Source organism: Mchenga conophoros, linkage group LG3 (genome assembly GCF_057382185.1).
Source record: "Mchenga conophoros isolate Kocher_MC1m ecotype Shallow Benthic linkage group LG3, M_conophoros_male_GT1.1, whole genome shotgun sequence".
Lineage (NCBI taxonomy): Eukaryota > Metazoa > Chordata > Actinopteri > Cichliformes > Cichlidae > Mchenga > Mchenga conophoros.
Genome location: NC_140528.1, coordinates 75,450,097 through 75,465,192, shown reverse-complemented (window position 1 = coordinate 75,465,192; position 15,096 = coordinate 75,450,097). Strand labels below are relative to the sequence as shown.

Below are 15,096 nucleotides of genomic sequence, written 5' to 3'. Positions count from 1 at the left end.
TTATTTTTTTAGCAACTTTTTACTTTTACTCCCCTCATTTCAAAATAAATCTCTGTATGTTCTACTCCTTACATTTACAAAACAAAAAACTTTTTGAAAGCAATTTCACCACCATCATGTGTCAAATAAATTTCTCAGCTTCAACAATAAGTTGATTCTTCAGATGATGTGGCAGCAGTAAATGGGCTAGGGTGTTTTTTAAGCATTCGTGTTTTGCATTTTCACACAGAATTCCTGTGAAGTAAAACAGGCAAATATCTGTGAAACAAAAGTGAAAGCCTGACGTAAAAACGCAAGCAAAAATAATAGTTTTATCACTTCAGTTGACATAATACGAACAACACTGGAACACACCTTAACACACCCACACACATGGAGGAAATGGGAGGTGGAAACAGCAGTGTATATTTAAAAGGACAAAGGAGCTCTGGTCATTTATTCATTCACCAGATTCTTTTCACGTTACAGGTAAGTCTGAAAATTAAAACTGATCATCTCATAGTTTATTTTAAGACTTTTAGAAAATGATTTGAAAATTTTACAAAATGTGTTGCAGTTCAGTAGTTTCAGCATTTCTTTGTAATTTGTGTGTTCTTCAAACATCTTGATGTTTTAAATCTTTTGATTTAAAATAATAATGAAGCTAGAATTTAAAACTCTCCAGTCTGGAAACGTATTATTCACCTCTTTTTCCTAACACTTGTACATTTTCTTTTTAGAAACAGACTTAAACAGAACAGTGATGGCAGCAGCAGCTTTAGCCTCAAGCAGTGGAGTGACTGTTTCCCGCACCACCAAAGGCCTGTTTCTCATGTTCACCCTGCTGTGTCTGGTTTGCCTTTCAAGTGCCCTGATAGACAAGGACCAACTGGTACATTCAACATTGCTCAGTCAGCAATTTTACACTTAAGGACCAACTAGTTTTTGCTTAATCTTGAGTGACTTTATTGAAGTAATTTGCAAGTCAACAGACTTTGCGAGTGACCACAAATACATTTTCTTATGAAATGTGTTGGGTTTTTTTCATTTCTTTATATGTTATTCAGACTTTTTGACATTTCTATCTGATTATAACAAAAGAAACAGTACAAAAATAAGCAAAACAACAACACAAAACTGTTATATTTCAGACAGAAATGGTGTAGGCCATTTGTGCACCAAAGCAGCAATGTAACAGAAAACAGTGTTTCATAATAACACTAATATCATTAGTATTTGTTACATTATGCACTATTTTATAACTTCAGCCATACATCTATTGAACAATAACCATCTCAATGGTCACTTTGGATTTTCAGGAACAACCCAGAGAAACCTATCAGAAAACATCTGTGGTACTCCCATCTTTTTCTGACATGTCTTGTTTTCAGAAGTGGAAGCAATGTTTATATAAACTGACACATAATAAAGACATATACCGAATTTTAGTATTGTTTGTTGTCAAAATATCTACAGTGGTGTAAAAAAGTGTTTGTCCCCTTCCTCATTTACTAGTGTTTTAGCACATTAGAATATTTGTCACACTTAACTGTAGCTGTTTCAGATCATCAAAAAAAAAAATTAGACAAATGCCACTTAAATAAATGGTCAAATGATTTAAATGATGACTCCTTTAATTAAGGAAGAAAAGTAATCCAAACCAGCCTGGTCCTGTGTGAAAAAGTAATTGCCCGTCTTGTTAAATCGTGATTTAACTGTGATTAAATTAGTTTAGTTTCACTAAACATACTCAGGCCTGATTGCTGGCAGACCAGTTGAATCAAGAAATCATTTGAACAGTACTACTCTGATAAAGTGAAGCAGGCTAAAAGATCCCAAAAAGTACCGCATCGTGCCATGATCTAAAGAAACAAACTTCACACGTCTCATGTCAGAGTTCATGATTCAGCAATAAGAAACAGACTAAAAAAACTCAAAAAAATGCAAAGGCTTGTGTCACATTTGTGAGACACTGTATCTCTCGCAAAAATAAACAACTTTTTCTTTTATGTAATATCCCTAGCAACTAAAATGCATGTAATCTATTTACAAATTATGTAACATATAATCCAAATTGTCCATTCATCCATTCACTTCCACTTATCCTGTTCAGGGTTGCTGGAGCCTATCCCAGCTGTCATAGGGCAAGAGTCAGGGTACACCCTGGACAGGTCACCAGTCGAACACACAAAGACAGACAACTATTTGCACTCACTTTCAATTTAGATTAAACAATTAACCTATCCTCACTAAGCACACATCTTTGCACAGTGAGAGGAAGCTGGAGTAATCCCACACAAACACAAGGAGAACATGCAAATTCCACACAGAAAGACCCGAGCTTGATGGTGGAATTGAACTCAGGACCTTCTTGCTGTGCAGCAACAGTGCTAACCACCGTGCCACCCAAATTGCTTGTCCACTTTTGAAATATCTAAACAATGCATTTATCATTTAGTGCATTCTAAAGTTAACTTATACTAGTAGAGTTTTTTAAAAAGTTTATTTTTCCAAACCACATGTGAAACCCTGTGCTTTGAGTTATTGTATGTCACTTGTTTTCCATGTTGAAACTATTTCAACGATTTCTGCCACTGTAACAGACACACACACGCCGGGGGGGGGGGGGGGGGGGGGGGGGGGGGGGATTGAAGATCAGAACAGAAAAGAGAGTAAGGATGAGCCAGCACTGGAGGACCACTCACATTGTGTGTGCCATAGGTTTGAGTCAGTCTGCTATCATCTCTCATCTGCTATCTCAGGATGGTGGTGTATGAGAAGAGTCTGTTTGTTGTTTTCACAGAGTAGTTGAAGTTGACGGTACTTGAAGTTATTTAATCAAATATTGATATCTAGTGTCACTGAATTTATGTAATTTTGCTACACAAAATATTGCAATTCTACATATTTGTAACCCTTCACCCTGTTATTTACATGTCATTATTTTTTTCTTTCTACTCTGTCTCCTTTTACTCTCTTTGATTCTTTTAATTTCTTTCTCTTCTTTCTTCTTGCTTTCCCCTCAAGCCTCAGTGGTCTGATCAGATTGCTTAAGCTAACATAGATTTAGATTTGCAATCTGTTGCGGATTTCAGTCTTTCAAAGATGTGTAAGACAATTTAAAGAAACCTTCATTTATTCACAGAACAGATGCATTTATCTAATCATGTACAGAATATCTTAACAATTTCTTAAAAAGAAGACAAACCCTATAATTTATACCAGTTTCTATTATCTAATATAGAAGACAAAACTTAGTTATTCATGTATAGACCATTTTCATAGCTGACATATAGAAAAGACAAAAACAGGAATGTATTTATGGTGTAGAGATTTCAGAAAAAATATTCTGTTTGGGAGCAGTTCACTTTCATGCCTTACCAGGACAATTGAACCTATGCCAGGTCAAGATGTCTGTCATTAGTTTTGTCTGTCGTTGACATAACTAACAGAATATCAACATAAAGTAAATGTTTTTATTTTGTATTATTTTATTTTACATTTACATTATTTATATTTTCAAATATTGTGATAGTTGTATTTAAATTGTATGAATGTATTCACTACAAGTTTTCAAACCTCCAAAAATAATTCATAGTTTTAAAGGAAGTTCTAGTAAAAGGGGTGCAGCAAAACTCGTCCAAAACTCAAACATGGCAATGGTGGACAAGCGGGGCTAAAAACTTTTAAATATTACTGTTTCTGGGTCACAAAATAAACTTTTAAGTTATTTTCAAGCGAGAATGTAGCTGTGTAAGCTTCAAATATCTGCTCGATTTATCAAGATATCATATATTTCCAAACGTGCTCCGACATTTTCGGAGACGTATGTGACCCACCAGCTCCACAGCAGATAGCGAGGGCGAGGATCACTAGAGCCGACGAGAACAGCGGACTCCCGGCACATCGTTTTCAACTACTCAGGTTAAACAAACCCCAAACCCCAGCAGCTGTCTATTGTATTGAGTGTCCACTAAAATAAAAATAAAAGTGTTCTAACATCTCACCTGCTTGTTTTTATTAAGACATACAAGTACACTATTTTTATTAATAGAGATTTCGCTATTGAGGTTAAACATGATCACTTCTAAATGTTAATGTTAGGTTTATTTCAGTGTTTTATTTGTTCCTGAGTAAATCAGTTTGGCTGTGATTAAAGTTAAGCTTCATAACATATTTCTTACAGTTAAATTAAGAGGGGACGGCAGTAAAAACTCCGGACTTGTGACATCATCAAGTACGTTGGTGTTCCAATTATACAAATCGCGAGTCCGTGCTCGTGTTCTCGGTAAGTCCGTTCTCGCCGAGAACGCGAGTACGTACTTGCGTACTTAGAATTGCGAAAGGGCCAGTGAGTGATTGAGTGATTCGTTTGCTCTATGATTCAGTACAGAACGGAGGGAGTGAGTAGCTCAAATGTGCTGTTAGCATGTTAGCAGAGCGATGCTACTGTGAACCAAGGAGCTATTGTCTTGATGTGAGCTTCTACTCAGGGTATTTTCTTCCAGTTCAGAGCAGAAGTTTTTTTGTTAAGATACTGGATGTTGTGTTTTTCTCCACAATTTTAATTATAAGCTAGGTATATTGCTGCTAACAGCAACAGGGATGAGTCAGTGAGTCAGTTGGGCTTGTGAATCATGATTCATGAGTCAGTAAAGTGATTCTCGAGTATTGAAAGATTTGTTCATGATTCGCGCATCACTAGTATACTGCATGATGCTGTAGATGCAGCAGCAGCAACAGTTGGAGATGTAGTAGACACACTGGCATCTTTATTACTATTCTGCCCCTCTGTTGTTGCTTTACTGGGTTTCTTTGGCTGGTGCATTTCTCAGGTTTCCCAATAGTGGGCAGTATTACCCCTTCAGTTTGTGGTTTCTTCTTTAGTTATTTGGTGTGCACTACACAACCCCCTTTGGTGATGTGTTGTAAGCAGCAGGCAAAGTTCACGCAGGCAGTGTGAGAAAATCAGTGTTGCCAACTCAGCGACTTTGTCGCTATATTTAGCGAGTTTTCAGACCCCTTAAAAAAAGACGTGAAAGCGCGTATCGCTTTTACTCTCAACAAGCAGCGGGTGCTGTAACGCAGTCAGTTCTTCTTTTACTCTTATGCTGTTTTGTGGATCACAAGGTTTAAAACTACTTATAAACACACACACACACACAAAGTAACTCCACCAGAGCGCCTATTTCGGGTCACTTTTGCCGGTCCAAGCCCGGGTAAAGGAGCAGGGTTGGAATTGTGACATTAAAAAAAACAATAATTGCTAAAAGAAATTTAATTTGTAGTTCTAAATAAACTCTAAATGCATTTAGGACGTTTTTTACTCACTTTATGTCTCTTCCACGATGTTATTTCTCTCTGCAACAACATAGGTTACAATTAGATTAGCATGACCAATTATGCAAATTAGGCGATGACGTCATTTAGCGACTTCTAGCGACTTTTAGGACAACCAATAGCAATTTTCCTTACTGAGGAGTTGGCAACACTGGAGAAAATGCATGGAGCAGAAAACAAGCTGCACAACTTTAAGCCCAGTTTACATCGTTGGGGAGTTTGTTGAGCCATAATCTGTAAGTAAGCAATGTCTAGCTTTATTTTCTGTATGATTTGTCACTTTCATGTTACTTAAAAGGTTATTTGAACGTATAAAGGAAAGATGTTTATGGTGAATGTAAAGCATAAGAAAAGCTATGTTGCTAACTTGTTTTTGGTTACAAAATATGTCAATACTTATGCTTACGTATTATTTTACTGTATGTTCACAGTCTTACAAATTAAAAGAGGAAAAAACGGTCTTCAGTTAAAGACACAAAGACAAAGCGATGTGTCTTGTTGTTCCTGGAACCATCTCCTCTTATGTTAAGCTCGCTGCATAGGGTGAATAGCCATACATTCACCTGAGGGCAGCAGAATTACTATCACACTCAACTGACTGCGTTTTATCTTCCCAATGCACTGATGGGTGGACAGTTCTCAGGTGCCTGTGCAGGCTGTTTGTGGAGCCGGCTCTATATGATAACCTTTTCTTGCAGACTGTACATTCTGCCTATGTATTGTCAATAAAATTGAAATGGTTCCAGATTTTGCTTCTTTTCTTGGTGTCAATCATTTTCTTTACTATATCTTTCTAATGTGATGATGTTGTCTTTTGGAAAAAATCAGAAACACAGCTCCAAATAACGTGAAGATTCATCAGCCAGATTAAGTGTTTACTGAAAATTGACAGGGATAGTGGACATCATCATCACAATTCCAATCAATCCTTTCCACACAGAGAAGCATAAACACACTCGACTATCATTAATCAAATATAACACGCATATACAAACACGATTTGTAATTCAGTTTACAATAGGGCTATTTCGCTCAGTCAGCAAGTGGCGGTATCCTCGTACACTGGGGAGTCTTCTGTTTTGTTTAACTGCCATTAAACAAAACAGAAGAAGAAGAGAACATCTGCACATGCGCGGTACGGATAGTACGAGTAGACCTAATCCGTAACTATCTTTTTTTTCCCCTTTTTGTCTACATTATATTGAAATGTTTCATTATTGCAAACGTTTTAAGAGATACTGTTAATGTCTTACCAGATAATCTGACCCGTAACTATCGTAAAATGCTTCGAGCGGAAGTAGATGCCTTTCGCACATGTGTAGCAGTCTCCTCTTGTGGTTTGCAGAGGTTGCTCTTTCTGAGCAACACTCTGCTGAGTGACCTCCGACCCGGAAGCTCCTCCTCGTGAGAGCTGTCCCTCCGACAGCTGATTCGGGCACTTCAGCTGTTTTTAATTAGACTCTAATAAGACTACTTAAGCCAGGGTTGAGTGATGGTCAGCGCTGGAGTATCGCACCAACCCTGGTAGTGACTCAAGCATATAGTTATGTGTCTGTCGCAAACAAAACGGCTCTTAGGGACAGATTTTGAAGTGAACAACGGGAGCCGGCTCCGTGTTTCCTTTTTTTTTTCTTTCTCTCACCCTCTCTCTTTCTTACTTTTTTTTGCTTCACACCGCACGTGAGTCTTGTGTTTGCGCTGAGCAGAGGGTCGCAAACACAGCCTTATGTTTGCCCACTCGCAGTACCACAGAAACAGAGCAGGAGGGAGAGGGAGAGAAAGAGAGCCAGGGGCAACAACAAGAGACAACATCATCACATTAGAAAGTTATAGTAAAGAAAATGATTGACACCAAGAAAAGAAGCAAAATCTGGAACCATTTCAATTTTATTGACAATACATAGGCAGAATGTACAGTCTGCAAGAAAAGGTTATCATATAGAGCCGGCTCCACAAACAGCCTGCACAGGCACCTGAGAACTGTCCACCCATCAGTGCATTGGGAAGATAAAACGCAGTCAGTTGAGTTTGATAGTAATAAAGATGCCTATTGCAACTGTTGCTGCTGCTGCATCTACAGCATCTTGCGCTATATCACCACCACCACCTATACCAAACCAGAGCTCTATTAGTTTTTGCAGAGGTCTGTGACCCCAGCAAGACAGAACTCAATTGATGAAGACCTGGCAAAGATGATTGCACTTGATTTCAAACTATTTCAGCTGTGGGTGTTAAAGGATTCAGAAAGTTTATTCATGCACTGAATCCTATGTATGCAATTACAAGCAGGAAAACACTCTCCCAAAAATCATCCCACGCCTATGTGACAGAGAACGTGCATCTTCTTTTTTGTTTTGCATATTGATTTATATTTTATTGTGTTGTGGTTTGCAGTGTTTTGTGTTGTTTTCCTTGAAATTTGTTTAAAAGGAAAAGGCTGAATTAAATTAGTTAAAATAGTTAAAAGTAGAAATGTAAATAGTTGTTTTTTGTATTTTATGTGTATTTTGTGTTTTTTGTACTTTATAATTTATTTTATACATTTTATGTGGAGTGAATGAGTAAAAGTATATAATAAACATAAATAAATAAAAAACTTTTTTTACATTAGTAATTCATTGTCTGCACAATTTTATATTGCTGTTGATAATAAATTAATTAAAGCAACAAAGTCGAAAGAGCCAGGTTAGGGTTTTCTTTTTTTGGATAGGCGAGCCGAAAGAGCCGGTTCTCTAAAAAGAGCTGGAATTCCCATCACTACAAGCGTATTGTTGGGTAATTGCTAGCGAGCTGAGCTGAGCTAACTGTGTTTGTGTTTGCTGTCTTCAGGAGGAAGGGCGAGACGGAGAGACTGGAGGAGAGATTCACGGAGTTTGGGGAATTTATTGTACACTGACGCATTGCCACACACCACGGGAAAAGGGAGTGCCACGAAGCAAGATTTGCACTGTGGATTGTTGTTTACTCATTTCTTCACAGTAAACAATAGCACTGATCTACTGTACCGAGGGGTCCGAGTCTGGGTCCGCTAACCACTTCTGACTAGTACAACACATCAGATCGTCGCAAAGCAGGTAAGATCAGTAACATAAAATATGATGCTTGCAAAGTGTAACATTAAAATTTGTTCCAGTGTGTGTATGTGTCAGTTTCTTATTTATGTTATTGACATGGTGTTTTCTTAACCTAATAGATTCTTTTAATCCTAACAGTGATGGCAGAAGCAGCTACCAAAACAACAGATCTTATTTGACTTGTAACTCATCAGTGACACCCTGGAAAATAGAATGAGCAAAATTCATGAACAAATATGTAATAATACATAAAGTTTTATATGATCTTAATAGTTATTGTTTTGTAGGCTGTTTTGTTGTTTTTGATTTAGAAATTAATAATTTTACTACTATAAAAACTCATCATCTAAGTAGACAAACTATCTACTAATGTACATATATTATTTACTAAAACTAAAATGTTATAAAACTTATTGTTTGCAAGCTGCTGAAAATCTGGGACCAATAACTAATGGGTCTCTATTCCTATAAAGTGGACCAGAAAAAGGTTAGTTCAGTCAAAATGAAAGTAAAACTGCAGCTAATGCACGTGAGATGAAAGAAAGTGAAAGGACAACAGAGTATAGAGAACCTTTCAAACACGCCACCTCATTGTGTTTTCATTATTTACCAGCACAGAACATCAGATCGTCGTCCATTCCCAAACAGGTAAGATCAGTAACATAAAATATGATGTTTGCAAAGTGTAACATTAAAATTTGTTGCCGTATGTGTGTGTGTCAGTTTCTTATTAATGTTATTGACATGGTGTCTTAACCTAATGGGTTCTTTTAATTCTAACAGTGATGGCAGAAGCAGCTACCAGAACAAGAGGGCGAACTTGCTTCAGATTCATCAAGTGCTTGTTTGTCTTTATAATTCTGTTCATCTTATCTCTTCTGTGCCTTATTTTCATGGCAATCTGGGCCAAGGACCAAGTGGTAAATTCCTCCTTTGTCAATCTCTTGATGTGGTAGTAATTACAGGATTATTTGCACATACATGTAAATTCTTCCAGTAATTAAGAGCTCATTAAATGTTGGAATTGCTCCCTTTTTGTAATGGGTTATAAAAGCCACTGTTGTTCTCTCAAGTTTCAGCAAATACTGAAAAGAGTAAGCGAAGAAGTTGACAAACACAAGGTGGGTCAGTTTGCAAGTTTCTCACAAGGCTTTAAAAGTCTGTTATGTGTGTTGACAGAAAAAAAAACATTATTAAAAGTATTTTCTTTATTAATTATTAATAAACATATTATGAAGCCATCAAATTTAGGTTATTTGTGGGGTTATTTTTTGCTTGTGATAATTTTTATTTTTATCTACCTTTACCCTTACCATTACCTTCTTGGCTACTGTTAACTGAATGCTCAGACAATGCCATTGGTCAGTTGCAATGTTGGTCCTGGACAAATATATGTTGCAACGACAACAACACAGTAATATCAGATTATGCAAAAGTCATACAAGTACGGTATTTCTCTGTACTTACTACACTACTCAGTATAGTCGGGTAAATTTAATTGTACTATTTTTCTTTCCATTAGGAAGATGGCGTGTATAGAACAGCTGAAATCACAAAAATATTTGATCTCGCAAGTTCACTGGATAACAAGGAAAAACTGGTAAATTAAAATCTACCAATTTCTTAATATTGAATATATATATATTGTAACATAAATATTACCTTCCTGTTTGATTTATGTTCCTTTTCTGTTGTTTATATTCTGTAACACATGCACTATGTTCTGTTCCTTTCCTTTCAGGAAATATTCAAGGAAACCCTTCAAACAGCGATAGAACAGGAAGACAGACTGAAGGTGGGTCAGTCAGTCTCCAGTTTATTCTCAGAAAGTCTATAATATGAGTAGAAATACTATATGTGAAAAGTTTTATTTTTCTCCTTTAGGAAGAATCCAAGTACAGAGTGACAATGGCCTCAAAACAATTCAATGAAGAAATGAAGGAACTTTTTCCTCAATTGGTAGAAGCAATGCTATTATCATATGATTCTCCACCACTCCAGGAAATGGTTGACATTACATTTCACATGTTAAAAAAAACCAAAACTTACATAGTCAAGAAGCTGGATTTGCTGCAAGAATAGAGAAAGGAGTAAATGACAGGAGTAAATGATGAGCTTCAGAAAATTGTAAGAGAAACAATAAATTGAACTTGTTTCTCTTTTCATTTGTTGACCTATGTAACGTATATCATGTATTTGTGAAAGGACATAATCTGAATTGTTTTTGTGACTTTCTCTAATTGTATACTTCTTAACTGCGTAAGATCTTGTCCTATAATGTTCCCTGAGTGATATTATAAAGTGAAAAGCTTCACTCCTGGTGTGAGGCCGAAGCAAGAGCACAGTTGAGCTCTTCAGTCTTGATGGAATAATGACTGCAGTACTGAAACCTGGATCCTTGTGTAGGCAGCACAACTTGTCAGTTTGTTGCAGTTATTTAGGTTCCAGTGTTGCACTTGTTTAGGCTGTGTTTAACTCACAAAGAGATCAGAAAACGGCGAACCTTCGTAGTGTATGATCAGTTTTCTGTTCTGAAGCTAAACCTGAGGTTTCCAAATCTAGCTTGTGCTTCCACATGTATGATCTGGTGTTGGCAGCATATAACCAATCACAGACATGAACAGGTCTACTGGCAAGTTGTAATAATAATATTTTGATAATATAATATTTTGATCATATTATCTAATGTGATCAAAACAAAACAAAAATGTTTTGATCACATTACACAAGTATATTAAACACATAAACACAAATAGTACATTGTGTGAGTGTGTGTGTTTGTTGATGTTTAATTTACTTATTTACTTAGAAGCGTTTTTCTGATTAGGAAAATACTGCTACAGTGTATACCATTACATATTAACATATATTAATTTAGGTAATAAAAATTCTTAGTGATTTATGTCAATAAAGGATTTGTAACTGCGCAAAATGTGACATTTATGGGGAAATAAAGCGGTTGTGGCTACTTGGTTCTTATAAACTTGAACGGTACAGTTCTGTCATGAAAGTCCAATCAGTATCAAACAATTACAATTCAAGAAATATAATTATATTGTTTATAATGGCCTTTTTTCCATAAATTTAGCATAACATGGTCATTTTTAATGTGGTCATTATCTCATAATTATGACATAATTCATGAAATATATGAATGATTAATGGATTAAGTTATTTAGTTCAACACGAAGGTACTGACTAAGTCTCTGGCTTTATGTCATTGAAAGTTTAATGTATGGATGAACTGAGCCATTGTAATCACTGATTAAAGAGGTTGAAATTTGAATAATACATAAACATATTTATGAAAATCTCAATCTAAACATTTGTGAATATTGTTTTGAGTGGTGAGTATGGTGTGCTCAATACACACCCATGCAGAGAGCTAATATTGAGTATGATGATGGAGGACAAGACACTGGGAATTTCCACAGACTGAGGCTTGTCTGTCAAGAATTCCAGCACCAGTGGTCTGAGTCCCAACAATAAAAGTGGCTAGTGTCTGTGGATTGATGGTATTACGCGAAATTAAAGTCCAGAAAGAGTAGTCAGACATATGCACTACAAGTCAAAACTGTGGACACACCTTCTCATATAATGGTTTTTCTTTATTTTCATGACTGTTTACATTGTAGATTCTCACTTAAGGCATTATTACAATTTTTTTATTTACTACATAATTCCATATGTGTTTATTCATAGTTTTGACTCAAAACATGTTTTATATTTTAGATTGTTCAAAATAGCCTCCCTTTGCTTTGATTACTGCTTTGCACACTCTTGGCATTGTCTCTATGAGCTTCATGAGGTCATCACCTGAAATGGTTTTCCCACAGTCTTGAAGAAGTTCCCAGTTCCTGTTGAAAAATAAATGATGGTCCAACTAAAAGCAAACTGGATAGGATGGCATGTCGCTGCAGGATGCTGTGGTAGCCATGCAGGTTCAGTCTGCATTCAGTTTTAAATAAATCTCCAACAGTGTCACCAGCAAAGCACCACCACACCTTCACACCTCCTCCATGCTTCACGGTGGGAACCATGCATGTAGAGACCATCTATTCCCCTTTTCTGCATCGCACAAAGACACAGTGAGTGGAACCAACAATCGCAAATTTGGAGTCATTAGATTAAAGCACAGATTTCCACCGGTCTAATGTCCATTCCTTGTGTTTCTTGGCCCAAACAAATCTCTTCTGCTTGTTACTTTTCCTTAGTAGTGGTGTCTTAGCAGCTATTTGACCACAAAGGCCTGATTCCTCTGAACAGTTGATGTAGAGATGTGTCTGCTACTGGAACTCTGTGTGGCATTTATCTGGGCTCTAATCTGAGCTGCTGTTAACTTGTGATTTCTGAGGCTGGTGAATGATAAATGTATCCTCAGCAGCAGAGGTGACTCTTGGTCTTCCTTTCCTGGGTGGTCCTCATGTCAGCCAGTTCTGTCATAGCGCTTGATAGTTTTTGCGACTGCACTTGGGAACTAACTCAGAGTTTTAGCAATTTTCCAGACTGACTGACCTTCAGTTCTTAAAGTAATGATTCTTTTTACTGATGTGATTGGTTCTTACCATAATAAGAATTCTAACAGCTGTCAAATATGACTGTCAGCTGTGTACAGTGGCGGTCTTAGCCTGTTTGGTGCCCTGGGCGAACACCCCCACTGGCACCCCCCCCACCCTGTTCCCCCGGTACCCTCCACCCCACACCCATTGTACATACATATAAAATATATTGTACTGTAAAAACTGTTGTTGGAACCATACTGAATTTAACCAGATAAACATAAACACACACACATAGATATATAGATATATATATGAAGAGAGAGAGAGTATGCATAGTATGCAAACGGCTTACAAACAGCCATCATAATTCATCAGACAATGAGAATAGGACAAATCAACAACTGACAATGACTAATTAATATTGTGCTGAACACAGTCCAAAAGATTCAGTAAGCTACATCAGTGTCCACTGTTTATTCTCATAGCCAAGTGGCTAACAAAAGTAAACTGACGTTTTCACTATCCCTACTAATTAATGTTATCTTGTTGTATCTCTGTTGTGATCAGTGCTATCCTCTATGCTGTTGAATGCTGTGGCAGCAGTTTGAGGGTCACAGATGCCAAGACTAAATAAACTGATCCACAAGGCCAGTAATGTGTTGGGGGTGGAGCTGGACTTCCTTGGGGTGGTGTCTGAGAGGCAGATGTTGTCCAAGATAAGGAAAATCATGGAAAATACCTCCCACCCACTCCATGACGGACTGGCTAGTCGCGGGAGCACGTTCAGTGAGAGACTGAGATTACCAAAAGCACCACTGAACGACACAGGAAATCATTCCTGCCTGTGGCCATTTCCCCTTACAACTCCTCCATCTAACACACTGTAAACACTGCAATAGTTAGACCCTTTTTACACACACTCTTTTCTACTCCGTAATATTCTTGTCAATGTTCTTGATATATATTTATAATCACCTCTGTTAATCCTTGATATTTATAATTGAGTGATCTATATATATTGGTGCTATTTCTTAAATGTGGAAAATCTGTAACATAATGTATTGTTTGTAGTTTAGTCTGTTACTGTTACTATTTTTACCATTTCTTCTTGGAGCAACTGTAACCCACATAATTTTCTTAGGGGTTAATGAAGTATTCTGATTCTGATTGTTTCAGGACACATGACCTGCCATTATCCAATGACACATCTGCTTTCCAGTATCTTTTGCTCGTTTCTTTTCTTCTTCTTTTCTCTTTTTTTCTAAACTGAGCACCTGATGGCTTTGAACTTTTCTTGTCCTCCAGTATGAACACACATCCCCCAACCCGAGAACCACAACAACATAACCTAATAGATCTACACCCTAGTTCACAGATATGCTTTGTCTAGGATTCAAATAATTTACAACCTTTTTACAATTTACAAAGACTTGTTTTAAAAGTGGACAGTGAAGGGGCCTGTCTAACATGCAAGAGCAAGTTATTCCATAATTTAGGAGCAACAATAGACAAGGCCCTGTCACCTCTGAGCTTCCTCCTGGATCTTGGTACTTCCAGGATTCCAGGATTCATCCCTACACACCGACTGGGTGTGTAGGGATAAAGAAGCTCAGAGAGGTAAGGGAGGGCAAGTCTGTGAAGACATTTAAAAATAAACATAAGAATTTTAAAATGAACTCTAAAAGACATAGGCAACTAGTGCAATGAGGCCAGGACAAGGGTTGACCAACCTATAACAGCAAAACATGTGCAAGTAAGGGAAAAAGAGTTTAAGGTTGTTATGTTCTGCTGTTCACAATTAAACACGTATCCACGTCCTTCCTTCCTGATCATTTCTACGAGTCTAACAAAGAGTATCACAAAAAACATTTCAGGTGCCTACATCAAGCAGCGCATTGAGAGGTAGGGGTGGGGGAAAAATTGATACTGTGTAGTATCGTGATATTTTGTATTTTCTAATAATGTATTGATACAGGGACAGCAGAAATCAATATTTTATTACAAAAAAGGTTTTTGTGCTCTGACTTCAGAGCATGTTGATCCTTTTTCTGAGTAAGAATCCTGACACTCCTTCACTGTCCAAATGTGTTTAACTTTTTTTTGCCAGCAATAAACATGACAGTTTACTTATTTTAATCTAAGACATGTTTTATTTTAATTATGTTTAAAAAAATTTTATTTAATGTAAAATTATATTTTGT

At 36.9% G+C, this 15,096-nt stretch overlaps 1 protein-coding gene across 2 annotated transcripts; it reads left to right on the top strand.

Moving 5' to 3' along the window:
• The first annotated feature begins 8,158 nt into the window (after positions 1-8,158).
• LOC146580503 (uncharacterized) lies at positions 8,159-11,331 on the top strand. 2 transcript variants are annotated; one of them, XM_085269611.1, is made up of 7 exons: positions 8,159-8,393; positions 9,007-9,041; positions 9,177-9,313; positions 9,467-9,514; positions 9,916-9,993; positions 10,135-10,188; positions 10,278-11,331. In XM_085269611.1, exons 3-7 carry the CDS (start codon positions 9,179-9,181, stop codon positions 10,473-10,475), a joined length of 513 nt encoding a protein of 170 aa, XP_085125737.1. In that variant the 5' UTR covers positions 8,159-8,393; positions 9,007-9,041; positions 9,177-9,178; the 3' UTR covers positions 10,476-11,331. The 2 variants fall into 2 exon arrangements, with proteins under 2 accessions (XP_085125737.1, XP_085125736.1); XM_085269610.1 differs by lacking the exon at positions 8,159-8,393 and having other exon boundaries at positions 8,944-9,041.
• Positions 11,332-15,096: the final 3,765 nt, after the last annotated feature.

Bases quoted from the DNA above. Each gene is read 5' to 3' on its own strand.
- LOC146580503 (XM_085269611.1), top strand. From the start codon at position 9,179: ATGGCAGAAGCAGCTACCAGAACAAGAGGGCGAACTTGCTTCAGATTC. The intron at 9,515-9,915 runs GTGGGTCAGTTT...TCTTTCCATTAG, and splicing joins AAGAAGTTGACAAACACAAG to GAAGATGGCGTGTATAGAAC. The intron at 9,994-10,134 runs GTAAATTAAAAT...CTTTCCTTTCAG, and splicing joins TGGATAACAAGGAAAAACTG to GAAATATTCAAGGAAACCCT.